The 18344-nt window shown below is 46.0% G+C and overlaps 1 protein-coding gene across 6 annotated transcripts in view; it reads left to right on the forward strand.

The window, feature by feature from the left end:
• PCNT (pericentrin) overlaps window positions 1–18344 on the forward strand; it is a 293476-nt gene that overhangs the window by 202511 nt on the left and 72621 nt on the right. For all 6 annotated transcript variants that reach the window (XM_077448179.1, XM_077448184.1, XM_077448180.1 and 3 more), the window contains one exon: window positions 5669–5810. In XM_077448179.1, coding sequence (XP_077304305.1) covers window positions 5669–5810 — 142 coding nt within the window. The remainder of the gene's footprint in view (window positions 1–5668; window positions 5811–18344) is intronic.

Consider the following 18344-nt stretch of genomic DNA (forward strand, 5'->3'; position numbering starts at 1 on the left):
GAGATGCACCTAGGAACCCTGCGGGCCCATAGGTACGTGTTTTTTTATGCAGAAGCTTGGTTTTTTGCGCAAGATGAATGATCCTGTGATCTTCTATCAACAGCCGGCTGGGTGACAGGCTGGTTCACTTATCCTTGTAGTCTCCCCAGTCCGGCCATCGAGCGTGTGCTCGGCAGGCCATGACATACCTCAGCTCCGGAGGTGGTCGGTGAGCTTTATGCTCCAGGGCATACATATGACCGGGCTACTGATGTCTGTGTCACAGTATGCCGGGCCACTAGTCTTCCCTGTACTGATCAGGAGTTGACTACCATGGGATGTCTCCCAGCTCTTCAGGACTGGTAAGTACAGCTCTCCCTGTCTCGGCAGGGGGGAGCAGCTGGGCATTCTCTGGGAGGTCGATTCGGGGGTCCCACCCACACCCTCTCTTCTCTACCTGGTTCCTAACTCCCCTCCTTCCCCCCGCACAGGGGGGGGGCCATGATGCTGAGCGGTGTGTGCGTGTGCCTTGGGCTCTAAACTGGGGGTTTAGCTGTACCGAGGTGCCTGGGTCCTGCAGCTTAGTCCCGCTGGATGCCTGTGTGGTCTGCCCCTGTGTTGGTGCAGCTCTGTGTCTGCCACATGTTTTCTCTAGCCTCCCATAGCGCTGAGTATGGGCAAGGGTCAGACATGCTTCTGGCTTCAAGCGGCCATTTTTCTAATGATTCTCTATTAGAACACTACATTTTCTTGTAGCCGGACTGTTTTTTGTGCTCTAGCAGCAGCCCCTGTGCCCTCAGCTTCCTGTTTGGTCATCGCAGAGCACTGAGAGGTTTATCCTGTTTTGCCATCTCTGTATCTGGGAGCGCTGGGGATCGACAGGCACTGCTGTAATACAGTGCGGAACTGCTCAGGGTGGGGAGTCAAGCAGGTTAGAGCCCCTCAGTCAGCGGCAGCAGGAGGGTGGGACTGTCGCTGTCCTAAGTCCCCTTCGGGTGGCAGACAGGGTAGGGTCAGCATGGCTTCAGAAACTAGTGTTTCTTCCCCTGAAATCCAGGCAATTGCAACCGGGTCACCTGCGGACTGCGCAGTTCCTATGGACACCCTTACGGCGGTCCTCAATTCGTTCATTGCCAAGATAGAGGCAGTACGTGGGAAGAAAGGTGGTAAAAAGTGCCCCCCCCACCCCCCATCCTCTGGGGAGAGCTCTGATGCAGACTCTGGTCCTGCTGAGGCCAGTGACCCCTGCTCTGTCTTGTCAGATGACACTGACCAGGACCGTTCGGACAGTGAGGATGAGTGCCCGTCCGGGTCCGTGAAGATTCAGGAGCCAGCGGATCCCTCTGCTGATGTACCGGTCCCTTTTGGGTCCCGCAAGCCAGCACGTTCACCTAAGGTGTTGCCGCATTTGACTTATTTTGATAAGTTCATTGACAAGGAATGGGGTGCCCGCAACAGACCTTTGCAGTCCCCAAATACATGGCGGTGCGTTACCCCTTTGAGGAAAGCCTTCTCAAAAAGTGGCCGGCTCCTCCGTTCGTGGACCCCCCAGTATCCAGGTTAAATAAAGTGATCCCGGTTGACGGGACTCCTGCATTCAAGGATCCCATGAATAGGAAGGCCGAGGTGGTGGCTCGTTCCTTGTTTACGGTTGTGTGGTCAGCCGTGCGACCTGTACTGGCATCCGCACTGGTGTTGCAGACACTGACTGAGTTGGCAAAACTTTTGCACCGTGATTTGGGAGTGCAACAGGCCTCCCCTGTCTGCGTGGAACTAGCAGACCAACTAGTGCAAGGCCTTAAGTACGTTTGTGACTCGGCCCTGGATACTTTCCCTCTGTTATCCAGAGCTTCAGTGTCAGCTGTGGTGCTGAGGCGCCTGATTTGGCTAAAATGCTGGTCTGCTGACCAGGCATCCAAGAAAGCCCTGCCAGATATTCCTTTCCTTGGCAACCGGCTCTTTGGAGCCTCATTAGATGACATTATTAAAAATGCCACTGGTGGTAAGAATACTCTACTGCCACAGGCCAGGAAGGCTAAGGAGCCACGCCGCTGGCAAGGGCCCTCTTTTTCCGCTCACAGGCAGCTTTTTTGTCCGCCCGGGGCTTCGACAAAACATCCCCAGCCCGACAGGACGTCCACACACGGTCAAAAACCCCCCCTGGAACCGCAAGTCTGTGAACAAAAGTGCTACCTGAAGGTTTGCCCCCACCCATGTCTCGGGTGGGGGGTCGCCCTCGGGAGTTTGCAACCCGGTGGTCCTCCCGGTTATCCGACCAATGGGTCTGCTATCTGATTTCCACAGGCTACAAGATAGTTGCTCTCTTGGCCGCCAAACAGATTCTTCCCCTCCAGCATACCCGTGTCCCCGGTTCGTCGGGAGGCCCTTTTGGGGACCGTAAGGGACTTGCTGAATGAAGGGGTGATTGTACCTGTTCCGGAACGCTTCCAGGGATTCTACTCAAATCTGTTTGTGGTTCCCAAGAAGGAAGGGGTACGTCCAATATTGGACTTGAAAGCCCTCAATCACTTTGTAAAAGTGCAGAGCTTCAGGATGGAATCAGTTCGCTCAGTAGTCGCTGCACTCCATCAAGGGGACTCCCTGGCGTCCTTGGACATCCAGGATGCGTACCTGCACATACCCATATGCCTTCGGCATCAAAAGTTTCTGCGTTTTGCAGTCGGGGAAGCCCATTACCAATTTGTGGCTCTTCCTTTTGGTCTGGCATCAGCCCCCCGAGTCTTTTTACCAAGGTATTGGCTCCAGTATTGGCGTTGCTGAGACAACGTGGGGTCGCGATCGTGGGCTACCTGGACGATCTCATGAGAGCATCTTCCGCCTCAGAATTGGAGGAGGATGTGGCGATCACCATGCAGACCCTGCAAGAATTTGGATAGCTGTTGAACTTAAAGAAGTAGGTGATTGTGCCGACCCAGCGTCTGGAGTACCTAGGTTTGCTGTTGGACTCCAGGGAAGCGAGAGTTTTTTTCTCCCTTCAGACAAATTGCAGAGACTCAGGTCCGCAGTGAAACTGCTGATGAACCGTAAGTGGTCGCCACTCTGGTTTTGCATGCGAGTACTGCGGCTCATGGTAGCCTCCTTCGAGGCAGTACCTTATGCCCAGTTCCGCACCAGAGTACTGCAGAAGGAGATCTTGTTAAAATGGGACAAGTCTCAGTTGTCCCTGGATCGACAGATCTAGGTGAGCCAACCAGTCAGGGACTCTCTGATCTGGTGGTTGAGGTCCCAGGTGATTCAGTCCGGAAAATCGTTCCTTCCTCTGAAGTATATGGTGGTCACTACGGACACCAGTCTATCCAGCTGGGGTGGAGTGATGGGGGTTCAGTCGACTTTGGGCCTCTGGTCGACGGTAGAATCCGAGTTGCCAATCAATCTGCTCGAATTGAGCAGGCTGTGTCTCCACACGTGGTCGGTGAGCCTTCAAGGGCGTCTGATCAGGATTCAGTCGGACAACGCCACGGCGGTGGCATACATGAATCACCAAAGGGGAACAAGAAGCGCAGCTGCTGCTCGGGAGGTCACTCACATACTTCGGTGGGCCGAGCGGCACGTTCCGGCCCTGTCGGCCATTTACATCCCGGGTGTGGAAAACTGGCAGGCGGACTATCTGAGTCGGCAGATGCTGGACCCAGGAGAATGGGCATTGCATCCGGAGACATTCAGGCTGCTGTGCCTGAAGTGGGGAACACCAGATGTGGATTTCTTGGCCTCCCATCTCAATTGGTGCCAAGATTCGTGTCCAGGACAAGAGATCCGTGGGCAGATGCGCTAGTGGCCCCGTGGGATCAGTATCAGCTGATCTACGCCTTTCCTCCACTAAAATTGTTGCCACGTCTTTGGAGAGTGGAAGCCGAAGGGATCCCAGTGATACTGGTTGCCCCAGATTGGCCTCAGCTTCCCTGGTACGCAAATCTGGTGCGTCTGGTGGCGGACGCTCCCTGGCGACTGCCGTTGCGAGAGGACCTTCTGTCTCAAGGTCCGATTTTTCATCCTGCTTTACCATTGCTGGCTTTAACGGCATGGCTGTTGAGAGTCAGGTGTTGAGGAATCGGGGTCTGTCGGACTCAGTGATTTCAACTATGTTGAGGGCATGGAAATCTTCTAGGAAGATATACCATCGTACCTGGAAGGCTTACATCTCCATGTGTGAGGAGATCCGCGTTCCTTTTCCATAGTAAGGATCCTGCTGTTTCTCCAGCGAGGAGTAGACCAGATATTGGCATTGAGCACCATCAGGGGGCAGATCTTGGCCCTGGCTGTCTTTTTTTTTTTTTTTTTCCCTCCCAACGACCCCTGGCATCGCACTCCTTAATGGGTACCTTTTGTTCAGAGGGTACGACATGTAGGCTCTCCGTTGCGCCCACCGTTACCCCCATGGGATTTGAACCTGGTGTCAACGCTTCAAAAAAAACGCCGTTTGGAAATATCAGGCAGATTCCCCTGTTGACTTTTTCCCAGAAAGTGGTCTTTCTAGTGGCCATTACCTCGGCCATGAGGGTTTCGGAATTGGCGGCCTCCTCTTGCAAGTCGCCCTATCTGGTCATCCACAGGGATAAGGTGGTGTTGCGTCAGCAACCATCTTTTATACCGAAGGTGGTCTCGGCTTTTCATATCAATGGAGGACATTGTATTACCATCGTTGTGTCCTAAGCCGAAGCACCCCAAGGAGGTGGCCCTTCACGCTCTCGATGTGGTTAGGGCGCTGAAGGTGTATTTATCTGCCACGACTACCTTTGGGAAGTCAGACTCACTGTTTGTTTCGGTGGCTGGTCCAAAGGGGGGTATGGCGGTCTCGTCGGCCACCATTTCCAGGTGGATCAGACAGATTGTAGTACAAGCCTACGCCTTAAAGGGGCAGGTGCCCCCCTTTCCGGTCACGGCCCACTCTACAAAGGCAATCGGAACGTCTTGGGCCTTCCGACACCTGGTCGTCTGTCCATATGGTTTACCAAGTTTTACAAGGTAGACGTCAGTGCATCGGCTGATGCCTGTTTTGGCCGCAAAGTTTTACAGGCGGCCATGTAGTTGCAATTGGATATGCAAGCTTCGTTTTTTTTTTTCCTGGTTTTTCGATGAAAATGCAGTACTATTGTGTTCATGCACTGTTGCATTACTTCCGCAATGTTGCGGTCTTGGGGACCACTCCTGTTGAGGATACCCGGTTATATGGTGGTGTTTTTCCACGCACTGCTCTTTTTTTTGTGAATTTAGTTTCACTAGTTCTCACTTGCCATGGTGGATGAAGTTTTTATGCTGTTTTTCCCACCCCTCGTTTGGCACTGCTTGGGGACGTCCCATTTTGTTACAGAGAGGAGCTGTGTCGGTCAGTGAATATAAGAGAAAATAGGATTTTTTTGTACTCACCGTTAAATCCTTTTCTCTGTAATTCACCGACCGACACAGCACCCGCCCCTCCTTTTTATCTTTACGTTATACTGCTTGTTGACGTACTGAGTCTGCTAGGGCAGGCTGTGGGGGTTGTAGCCTAGGGACCGCCCCCTGGGCAGAACTAAGTTCTGAATTGTTGTGTTACAACTTTGCCTAGTAATCTCCAGTGATAGGGCTGACAACCCATTTTGTTACAGAGGAGCTGTCGGTCTGTGAATTACAGAGAAAATTATTTTACGGTGAGTACAAAAAATCCTATTTTTTTTCTTTCAACACATAGGAATGAGCTGGAGAGTAAAGAGGAGGCCATGTCTGTTCTCATGCAAACGGTGCAGACTCAACGGGAGGTGGAAAGCCAAAGGTTTGAAGAAGAAAAGAATATCCTTCAGCAAAAACTTGCACACAGGGAGAATTCTCTGCAGGTGAGACATTGAAAGTTGAAGCCTGGATTAATATATACAGTTGTGCTCATAAGTTTACATACCGTGGCAGAATTTGATTTCTTGGCCATTTTTCAGAGAGTATGAATAACACAACTTTTTTTCACTTTGTTGGTGTTTGGCTGCAGCCATTTATTATCAATCAACTGTTTACGCTTCTTAAATCATTACAACACATACTATCCAAATGACCCTGATCAAAAGTTTACATGCCCTAGTGATTTTGGCCTGATAACATGCACACAAGTTTACACAAAGGGGTTTGAATGGCTATTAAAGGTAACCACCCTCACCTGTGATCTGTTTGCTTGTAATTGGTGTTTGTCTAAAAGGCCAATGAGTTTCTGGACACCTGACAGACCCTTGCATCTTTCATCCAGTGCTGCACTGACATTTTTGGAGTCTGAGTCATTGGAAAAGCAAAAGAATTGTCAAAGGATCTATGGGAAAAGGTAGTTGAACTGTATAAAACAGTAAAGGGATAAAAAGATATCCAAGGAATTGAGAATGCCAATCAGCATTGTTCAAACTCTAATCAAGAAGTGGAAAACGAGAAGTTCTGTAGAAACCAAACCATGGTCAGGTAGACCAACTAAAATTTCAGCCACAACTGCCAGGAAAATTGTTTCGGGTGCGAAGAAAAACCCACAAAAAACTTAAGGTGAAATACAGGACCCTGAGAAAACATGTGGTGTGGCTGTATCAAGATGCACAATAAGGAGGCACTTGAAGAAAGGTGGGCTGCATGGTCAAGTCACCAGAAGAAAGCCATTACTACACAAATGCCACAAAGTATCCTGCTAACAATACGCCAAACAGCACAGAGACAAGCCTCAAACCTTCTGGCACAGTCATTTGGATTGATGAGACCAAAATTGAGCTTTTTGGCCACAACCATAAACTCTACATTTGGAAGAGGTGTCAACATCAGCCAGGAAGCTGCTCATGGGACATACTTGGACATCCCAACATGATGATCCAAAACACAAGGCCAAGTCGACCTGTCATTGGCTACAGCAGAATAAAGTGAAGGTTCTGGAGTGGCCATCTTGGTCTCCTGACCTCAATATAATTAAGCCACTCTGGGGAGATCTCAAACGTGCAGTTCATGCAAGACAGCCCAATAATTTACAGGAACTGGAGGCTTTTTGCCAAGAGGAATGGGCAGCTTTACCATTTGAGAAGATGAAGAGCCTCATACACAAATACCACACAAGACTTAAAGCTGCCATTGATAACGGGGGCAATACACGGTATTAAGAACTGGGGTAAACGTTTGATCAGGGTCATTTGGGTAGTTTCTGTTGTGATTATGATTTATTATCAACTGTGCTTACCGTTTTTACATGGCTTCAGCCAAACCCTAACCATGAGTAAAAAAAGTTTCATTCATATTCTCTGAAAAATGGCAGAGAAATCTTAATTCCGCTAGGATATGTAAACTTATGAGCACAACTGTATATGGTCTCCATGTGGATTGAATTGTATATAAAGTCAAACAATTGTATATTGAATACAGGCAAATTCTTCATAGACCCTGGGTTATAGGCTTGTACCTTTTTTTTTAGGTGATTGGACACTGACAAAGCTATTGAGGATGACACCTCTAATGCCTCTTCTCCTTTGCTGAGAAATCGCTCTTAGCTTAAAGATTATATAAACCCAACATTTCATATTTTTGATATTTGACTGCTGTTTCATGTGCTTTTCTATTAAACAACTGACCACACTAGGCAGGAGAGCACAGGGTGGTCAGTTCCCTAGCTGTACTGAGAACTGAGCCTGATCTTTCAGTGATCAGGCTTACACTGACATGCGCCCCCACCCCGCACAGCCATTCACTAGGAAGGCCAACATAATGTTTTTTCTCCTCCCTTTTGGTCTTTGAGCTTCTTATTCAGCTTAGATTGGAGGGGGGGGGGGGGGCGGCATTTATAATTTTTATATGTATACACAAGTGTTTTTTACCTTTCATTTCTATATTAATCTGGGTTGTTTTTGAAAGGTGAGGGTTCACATATACTATAACTAGTTTATTTCATCTTCCGAATCTTCCATTATCTCCTTCACTGCTTTCTAATACCACAGATAAAAGCAGTGCATCCGGATCGTCGCAGCCTCAGTAATACCTTGGGAGCTGTACCCTCGGCCCTCATGCTGTAAGGACTGCCTGTAATGTTCATGCACTGGATCTTGCACTTAGTGCAATGTGTTGTAGTCATCAGCAGGATGCCATACAGGTCCAGGGCTATGTTATTATTATTATTCAGGATTTATATAGCGCCAACAATTTACACAGCGCTTTACAATATGAAAAGAGATCATACAGTTACAATACAATAAAATACAAGAGGATTAAGAGGGCCCTGCTCAGAAGAGCTTAAAACCTAATAGGGTGGGGCAGGTGGTACAAAAGGTTATAACTGTGCGGACTGAGCTGATGGAAGTGTTAGGAGATAAATTGGAGACATGATAGGCTTCCCTGAAGCGATCAGTTTGAGGGATCGCCTGAAGGTAGCAAGAGTAGAGGATAGCCGGACCAGTGGAGGTAGCGAGTTTCAGAGGATGGCAGAGGCTCTGGAGAAATCCTGGAGATGAGTATGGGAGACGAGTATGGGAGAAGGAAACGAGGGAGCTTTAGAGTAGGAGGTCTTGAGAAGAGCGGAGGGGACGATTTGGGTGATATTTGAAGACAAGATTGGTGATGTAGCTCGGGGCAGAGTTGTGAATGGCTTTGTATGTTGTGGTTAGTATTCTGAATTTAATTTGCTGGGTGATTGGGAGCCAGTGTAGGGATTGGAGGAGAGGGTTGGCAGACATTGAGCGGTTGGTAAGTTGGATAAGTCTGGCAGCAGCATTCATGATAGACTGAAGAGGGGATAGCCTATGGAGAGGCAGGCCAATGAAATGGGAGTTGCAATAGTCAAGGCGAGAGATAACAAGGGAGTGAATGAGGAGCTTGGTGGTTTCATTTGTTAAAAAGGGGCGAATTTTAGAGTTTGTTACAGAGGTGAATTCTAAAAACTTTTGACAACGATTGGACTTGGGGCTGAAATGACAAGTTAGAGGTTAGGAATACACCTAGTACCCTAGCGTGAAGGGAGGGCCTGATGGTTGCATTATTGATTTGGATGGAAAAGTCATGGAGGGGGGCCATGTGCAGGGGGGAATATTAATAGCTCTGTTTTAGAGAGATTTAGTTTAAGGAAGTGGTGCGACATCCATTCTGATATGTCAGTTAGCAAGTTAGTAATGTGAGAGAAGTCTGAAGGAGTGAGGTGAGGAGTAAACAGATTTGGTTGCCATTGGCGTATAAATGGTATTGGAAACTGTGGGTGGTTATCAAGTAACCAAGGGAGGAGGTGTAGATGAAGAAGAGAAGGGGTCCAAGAACAGAGCCTTGGGTGACCCCCACAGAAAGAGGCAATGGAGAGGAGGAGACAGAGTTGTAGGTGACACTGAGATAGATAGGCGGAGAACCAAGATGGAGGAGAATCTCGGAGGCCAAGGGAATGTAGTTTATTGAGAAGGACCGGGTGGTCAACAGTATCAAAGGCAGCGGAGAGGTCAAGTGGTAGGAGTATGGAGTATTGGCTGTTGGTTTTAGCAGTTAATAAATAGTGATTTTTAGTAAGTTTCCGTGGAGTGCTGCGAGCGAAAGCCAGACTGTAATGGGTCAAGAAGGTTATTTTCACTGAGGTAGGAGCTAAGACGGTTGTAGACTAAGCGTTCTAGAGGTGAATGGGAGCAATGAGTTGAGTCTTAAGTTGTTTAGATTGGTGGGGTCCAGTGAGGTCTTTTTAAGTGATCTGCACATGTTTTAGAGGGGAGGGGAAGGTGCCACTAGAGAGGGAGAGATTGAAGATGTGAGTGAGGGAGCATAGGATAGAATAGGAGAATGACCTTAGTTGTGAGGGAACGGGATTCAAGGGACAATTGCTTAGGTGGGCATCTGAGAAGTTTTGTAACCTCTTTGGTATTAGCCAATTCAAAAGAGGAGAGTGTTGAATGTGCTGTTAGGCCAAGTATGTTGGGTGGGGAAGATGTACGCACAGTGGAGGTGTCCTCACAAATTGCATCAATCTTGTCTTTGAAGTGATTAGCAATCTCTTGGGCAGTGAGTTAGTGGGTAGAGGGGGTGGGGGACGAAGCAGAGTTAAAGGTTGAGAAGAGCCGACGGGGACTGGGTGACAAAGTATTAATAAGTAAAGTAGGCTTGTTTGACAGCATGGAGGCAGGAATTGTATTTTAGAAGGGCAGATTTATATAGGGTGAAGTCTTGCAGGCATTTGGTTTTACACCACAGTCGTTCAGGAGCGCGACAGTGTCTCTTGAGATTTCTAGTGTTGTCAGTTTGCCAGGGTTGTAACGGTCGGGGCCTGATTCTGCGTGTGGTTAGAGGAGCAAGTGCATCTAGCGATGATAGAAAACTGTTGTGACAGAGGTGGCAAGGTCAGGATAGGGGAGAGATTGTCATATAGGTGGTCAGTAGCAGACCAGAGAAGAAGGTTAAGGTGGCGAAGGTTCCTACAAGTAATTATTTGCTGCTTGGAGGGATGGGTGGTTGGAAGCAAGGATACAGTGAAACTAATTAGGTTGTGATCAGAGAGAGGAAAGTGGGTGTTTGTGAGGTTGCCAAGGTTGCAGAGATACGGAGAATACCAGGTCAAGGGTATTAATATTGGAGTGAGTGGAAGTATGTGCCCATTGTGTTAGGTCAAAAGATTTGGTTAAGTCGAGAAGTTTAGCTGTAGTTGGGCTGTTAACATTGACAGGAATGTTGCTGTCACCAAGAATGATCGTGGGTATTTCAGAGGAGAGAAAGTAGGGTAGCCAGGCAGCAAAGTCAAAGCGTGACACCGGTCCAGGAGGACGATAAATTGCTGCAATTCTCAGAGAAATATGAGAAAACAGACGAATACAGTGCATCTCAAAAGAAGAGAGAGGGAAAGGGAGGGAGGGATAGGAAGGACTTGGAAGGTGTATTCTGTCCGTTGGGTCTGGGGAGTGAGTCCAATGGAGACCACCATGGGAGGAGAGGGCAGCAGGAGAAGCAGAGTCCAAATTTTGAAGCCGGGTTTCAGTTATGGTGAGTATGTTAAAGCCATGAGAGATGAAGGTGTTATTTTACTATCAAACCCAGACCCTGAAGACCCCTTTCAGGGTCTGTCTACCTTGATGGGTTAAGTCTGGACTTTGTATACAGTTCAGAGTCATTGACAGGTAGGCTAGGGCCACCCTGTGTCTGTTACTGTAAAAACCAGGGCTATCTTTATTATATATTCACTTTATAGTGTAAACTTTTCAAAGTTGTCGCTAAAATTCACTCAGGGCTTGGTCTCAAGTGAATGACCTGGTTTTAAAAAAAAAAAAAAATTCCCTTTAGGAATAATAAAGTAATCTGAAATCACACCACTGGTCTCACACCTTACTGACACTTCTGCCTAGAACCATTATAGGGTACACACTGACTTCGTATCGCCATGAGAATTTGTTGCAAGATGGTCTGCACTCAGGTTGCTGGACATGCTTACCCTGTGTTCCACACCCTACTCTGTGAGTACCCCACAGGGATTTTACCCTCGCCAGTAGCTGTGATGAAAACCGGGGCAAAAGGGGGCCACAACAAAATCTCAGGCGAACATTTGCTGTGCTGAAGGCCTGCACAACACTCAACCACAATTATGATACTTCCCTTTCACCAGAGCAAGAACCGATTTTTAACACTGGTAATCTGCATTCAGTAATGGCTCTATTTAGGGCACGCAACAAGTGGCCTACATGACAATAGCAGAATTTTCTGCTACTATGTCACAATTGCTGGGACAACTTGCTGGGCTTTAATACAGCCATCTTTGTTCAGGGTTGAAAAACGCCATGCCAACAAACTCCTCCTTCTTTACCTAAGTCGGATTCCGATTTGCCTGCCCTGGACAAGGCAGACACAGAAGGAAATGAGGATATAAATGCAGTGTTAGAAGAGGTTGCAGAAGTTTTTTTTTTTTTTTTTTTTTTTTCTTTTCCCACACTGTTTTACATCTGAAGCGGGCTCTTCATGCTTAAGGCTTGTTAATGTGGATAAGCTTTCTTCTGCCATGCAAAAAATCCTTGGCATTGTAGAACTTGGTACTCCTTCGCCATGCCACTGGGTACAAAACAGCGGTAATTTTAGGCAGCAAATTTCGATTTAATCTTAGGACTAAAATGCCATTTTAGTTTTAGTCCCATTTTAGTCTTCTGCAATTGTTTGTCGTATTTAGTCGACTAAATCTCCAGTACATTTTGGTCAACTAAAACGAATTTTAGTTGTTTACAATCTAATGAGTGTAATTAAATTGTAATACATTAGTTAACATTTCTCTACAATTTCCAAACTCATTATATACTGCTGGAGTGAAAAATCAAATGTTATTATTTATGGTATTGAGGTATGAACATGCACTACAGACCAGTGTTAATTTTTAAGTCAAATTTCATTGTCGTTTTAGTCATATTTTAGTCATCTCAAGTGTTTTCGTTTTAGTCTTATTTTAGTAGACTAAAATGGTATTAATTTAGTCGACTAAAATGTTTTGGTCGACTAAATTAACACTGGTACAAAAAGACCTGCAAAAAACATAAAATACAGTCCCTGTTTTACAAATAGAATGTGCCAATTATGACATTTGGATCACTCAAAAAAATTTTCACCCCTCTAAAAATCTTTGTCAAATGCCATCCAGTGGCTAATGACTTCTGCTTCAGTCTTCAGCATCTCACTCTTTCAAATTAAGATGTTCCTTCATTTAAACATTCTGATAGAAAATTTGAGACTCTCCCTAAAGCTTTTTTACTCTTGCAGGCCTAGTCCTGCAACAAGCTCTGGCTGCAATTTCAGCATGTCAAACTGCATAAAACTGGACTAGGGCAATGAACAACCATCGTGATCCTGTGTTCCAGGATCAATCTTTACCAGGGCAATTTTCCTTCCTCTTCCTTATTTTTTCTGGGGATGCCCTAGAACATGTGACGACAAATTCCAGAATGGCTCCAATTTTCATTCACATGCACAGAAACTTTTGGCTAAAAGACTATACAGATGAAGCTGCCTGTAAAAGCATCTTGCATATATGTACTTTGAAAGCGGACATCTTTTTGGGGAGGCACTTGACCAATTCATTAGATGTCACAGGACGGGAAATTTTACTTCCGTAACGGAAGATTCCAAAATGTCCCTCATCAGGAGCCTCTACCGCATTAAACAGAGCACCTAACCAAAACTTGGGTTCAGTCCTCCTTTTTGCCACATGATTTGGGCCACAGAGCACATCAAGTCTTTACCAAAGCCCTTTTTCTAATGAAGGGGTGCGTTCCTAAGTGTGGGAGCACGTCTGTTACAGTTTGCATGTCCGGGTAACAGATGTTCCAGGGCTGTGTGTTTTTAATTGGTGGTTTCTAAAGGTACAAAATTGTATAAGTCTGTTCTCACTGCTTTCTTCTCTCAAATCAGCCAGAAACTACCAAAAGACAGATTTGCATTATGCCCTGAACATATCTTTTCCCAGTGAATAGTTAGAGGAAGTAAACCCATCCATTAAAGAGTTACCTTTCCGGCACGTGCTGGAAATGTAACACTCCCAATGGTTGTGCTCTCAACCAAACTGTCAAACCATCCAACGGCTGGTGTCATAACTCATCACATCTGCAGCATCATGGCAGTTGTAGCAGTTGTAGATTAAACAGAGGCCACCCTTGGCTGAAAACGATAGGATGGTTTATTTCCTACCCCCCCCCAATAAGACTGGATCAAGGGTTTATAGTCAAAACTGTTTGCAGTTCCAATGTTCAGCAGGGGTATTTTTCCTCTTCTGGATTAAAATCCCAACAAATACGCAAGGTCAATTATTGCCTCTGAGACCAGGGAAATGGCTGGCAAAAGGTGTACTCCTATATAACCAATCCCACTAATGGCTGTCCTCATTTTTGTAGCCAAACAATACAAGTGTATACTAAGAAGGGAGGGACCTGTGTCCACTGATGTACATCAAAGAAAAGGATTTTACAGGTAAGCTGTTTTAAAAATCCTGTTTTCTTTTCTTTTATCAGGGGACACAGCCATAGTAATTACTATGTGGGGTGTCCCAGGGCAGTGGCAACTGTAGGGAGGGATATGCAACAAAAAAGGAGCCAGAGGACTCATACTGCAGCCTGCAGTACACTGCGCCCGAAGGCAATATCCTCATGACCTTTAACACCGATTTGATAAAATCTGGTAAACGTATAAACCGAAGACCAAGTCGCGGCCTTACAGATCTGAGCCATTGAGGCCTGATGATGCACCCCCCAAGAGGCACTAATCGCCCTGGATGAGTGTGCTCTAACATAAAGAAGATTAGACTTAAAGAAATTCTTCCTTTAAGTCGAAGCTTGAACAATCACTTGACAAATCCATTTTGAAAGTAGTAGATTTTGATACTACCTGTCCACATTTTGGACGTCCTGGCAGTACAAACAAAACGTGTTTTGCAAACCTGAGCGGTCACCTTTAAGTAGATTCTGATCGCTCTTTCTACATCAAGGGAATGCAGTGCCTTCTCTTCCCTAGATTGAGGCTCTGGTGAGAAAGAAGCAAGAATAATATCTTGGTTTAAATGAAATACCTGTTACCACTTTTGGTAGGAATTCAGGATGAGGACATAAAACCACCTCATCCTTATGCATGATCATATATGGCTCTTTACAAGACAGAGTTGCTAGTTCGATACTCTTCTAGCAGTAGAAATGGCAATCAGAAAGATTTAGCTTTCATGTCAGAAGAACCAAGGGAATTTCTCATAAAGGCTGAAACGGCTGATTCATCAAAGCCAATGAGACCAAATTGAAATCTCAAGGATTTAGAGGTGCCTTGATAGGGGGAATAATCCGTGTTACCCCCTGAATAAGCTACGCACCAAGATTGGGAAGCAAGAGGCCATTGAAAAAAACACTGACAAAGCCAGGATCTGCCCCTTGATAGAAGTCAAGGCCAGATTTATTTTGGATCCCATTTGCAGGAATCGGGGATCCTGCCTATGACATACTTCCTGGGGTGCCAACCCCTGGATCCACACCAAGAAACATATGCATTCCAGACCCTATAGTAAATTGTTCTGGAAGCTGGCTTCATGGCATCAATCTAAGTAGACACTACCGTAGGAGATCACCCACGATCCTTTATAAAGTGGGATTCAACAGTCAAACCTGTTAAATTTTTCATCCGTAAGGTAAGATGAAATACCAGACCTTGTGAGAAAAGGTCTGGCTATAATGGCAGAGTCTGAAGAACGCCTACTGCCATCTTTATGATCTTCATTCCTGCTTGATCCGGTCAGTGAAAAACTGATCCCATGGAAATGACTAATATATGTCTGTTCCGCCTGCTAGCGGATCCCCTGTTCTCGACACAGTTGTCGAATTTGTAGAATTTGGACGCAAATAGGTCCATGTCCAGAATACCCCATCTCTGACAAAGATGTCGGGGTGAAGAGACCATTCTCCTGGCATAATTGTAGGCGACTCAGGTAGCCCGCCTGCCAATTCTCTATTCCTGAAATGAAAATTGCCGATAGGCAAGGAATGTTGTGTTCTGCCCAAGCTAGAACATTATTCACCTCTTTTTGGGCTGCACGACTTCTCGTGCCCCCCTGGTGATTGATGTAAGCCACTGCCGTGGCCTTTTCGGACTGTATCCTGACAGGACAGTCCTATAGTCTGACTGTCCAAGATTCTAGGGCCAGACGTACTGCTCGAATCTTCCAAAATGTTGATAGTCCAGGTTAGAGGACCTTGCCTATGTCCTCTGGACAGAATCTTCTTCCAGGGCTACTCCCCAGCCTAGAAGGCTAGCATCTGTTTTTAATACTTCCCAGGATACAGGTAGAAAAGGTTTTCTCTTTTGCTGGATAACAACCACCAATTTAGGCTCTGACTTGCGTCTGGAGCCAATCGTTTTTGAAAAAAAGCAAGGCCTGAATCTTTTTTATTCTAAACAGACAGGTTGGTGTTTTGAAGCAGTCTTGAGTGAAAACTGCTCGAGGGACGCCCTCGAAGGGGACCACCATTTCCCATAACAATTTCATGCACAGTCGAATGGAAGGGTTTTTCCTTGTTTTGATAAGTGAATTAGTCCTACAATGGAACTGATTCTTGTCTGGGGTGAGAGTACCTTCTTCTGTACGGTATCTATAATCAGCCCCAAGTACTGTAATCTCCTTGATGATTTGAAGGAGGATTTTTCTAGGTTGAGTATCCAACCCAGAGATTCCAGGAAGTTACAGCTGTAATCAGACTCTGGTTTAGATCTGAGACTGAATGATCTATTAAAGGTAGATAGTCTAAATAGGCTAGGACTGTTATGCCTTGAGCCCTTAATCTGGCTGAAGGAGGTGCCAGAATTTTTCAGAACACCCGTGGTGCTGTGGCTAAACCGAATGGCAGGGCCACAACTGAAAATGATTTAATATTTCAAAGCGCAGAAATTTCTGGTGAGCCGAAAATATTGGCACGTGGAGATATGCATCTTTTGATATTGACTGAAGCCAAAAAAACTCCCCTCCTTGCAGGATGGACACAACCAATCGGATTGACTTCATGCAAAAGGATCGGATGTTTAAGTGCCGAATTAGATTTTTGAGATCTAGAATGGGTCTTGCCTCTTCGTTTGGTTCTGGAACCGTAAAAGGTTTGAATCAAAACCTGTGCCCTGTTCCAATAAGGGAACCTCTGATATCACCGACTGGGATAATAGATGATCCAGAGCCAGAAAGAGAGACTTTGTTTTCTCTGGATCCTTGGGAACGTTTTCCCTTAGAAAAAAAACGTGGAAACTGAAACTCTCAGAACTCTAGTCGTAACCTAGAGAAAAATACTGCAGAAGCCACCCATCTGTCCTGAAATTATTCCTGCCAGATCTTGAGAATTGCAGGAGCCTTCCCCCCCGCCCCCCACCCGAGCGAGCAGGAGCGCCCCTTCATGAGGAGGTTTTAGCATTCTGCTTTGTGGGCTTTCTTCCCCAAGATCTCTTCTGACTGTGATGCTGCCCTTGGGGACTTCCCCTTGATCCTGAGGGTGAGGCCATCGAGACTGCCTAGAGGCTGATGCCCCTGGCACAGGAGAGGCAGCACGAATAAAGGAGAATATCTGAACTTCTTCTTTACTGATAAAAGAGAGCTTTTCCTATTAGAGATCCTTTTGGACGTACTTATACAGATCATCTCTAAATAGCCGTTCACCATGAAAGTGAAAACTGGCTAAGAGCTTTTTACACGGTGCTTCGGCTGACCAATTTTTCAGCCACAGAACTCTGCGAGAATGCACTAGTCCAAGCATGATAGTCTTTCATAGCATCTACTGAGAATACCAACCCATTGCTGTGCCTGTTGATCAGGCAGAAATTTAAGCATCTCCACAAACTGTTCCTTAATGGACTGAGATCCACCAATTGCAGCAAGAACCGGCTGCACTACTGAACTTGTTAAAAACATATTGTCTTTAAAAAGTTCCAACTTTTTATCTGTTGGATCCTTTAACATTAGTGCATTATCCACCGGAAATGTGAGATTCTTGCTCACTGAGGCAAAAGCAGCATCAATTGCTGGAACCCCCCATTTTCTTTCATAGAAATCCTCTTCCATAGGTTAAAGTGTGGAGAATTTCTTGGGAGGATATTTATCTGGATGTTCCCATTCAGAATACATAAGCTTTTTTAGTATATGTGCTGCCAAAGCAAGCACCGCGAATATGGAAAAACATCCCCAAATGGGGGAGGTTTTAATGAACCCAGTTAGAGGTAGGTTCCTCAAGAGCCTGCGCTGCAGGCAGCAAAAAGGTTCAGTAATTGAGTACACAAGCAACCTGTCTTTTGATGCTACTCCTTCCATATTAAGATCCTCAGAAGAGGATAAAGAAGTATCTTCCAAATATTTGGGAAGATCTACCTGATCCCCAGCCTCTTGCACCTCAATAAGAGGGTCCTGAGCAATGAATGGGAATCTGTTTAGCACCACTATGGAGTGACATCAAAGCATCAATCTTCTTTCCAAATTACAAATGGTAGAAGAAAAAAAATCTTGTAAGATATACAGGGACTGAAGCGTTTATGCAAGAGCAGTTTCCTCTCAAAGGAGGATGACCTTCTTTTGGAAATAGATGTAGTTTATAGTAATACCACTGACCCCTTTAGAACCCTTTAGAGGAGTTCCTGGTCCCATTACCACTCATAGCCTGAAGCATAAAGCAGAGGCATGACCAGCAAAAGAATGTACATCGCTAGGCTATAGTCTAGCGCCATTAGCTACTATTAATCCTAGCCTGGTAAAGTATAATGTCACTAACCTGAATAAGCCTTCCTCCTGCTCTGTCCCTCCACAGGCAGCAGCAGCTACACATACACAGCGCTTTACACTTCCTCCATGTGTGGTCGGCGTCTGATGTCGTTAGCCACGCCCCCCTGCACGAATTATGCCCCCCCCCCCCCCTCGCCTTTTCTTCCAAAGGAAA

The sequence above is a fragment of the Lithobates pipiens genome, unplaced genomic scaffold, assembly GCF_037356315.1.
Source record: "Lithobates pipiens isolate NorthernLeopardFrog02 unplaced genomic scaffold, aLitPip1_a1.2 Scaffold_22, whole genome shotgun sequence".
Taxonomy (NCBI): Eukaryota; Metazoa; Chordata; class Amphibia; order Anura; family Ranidae; genus Lithobates; species Lithobates pipiens.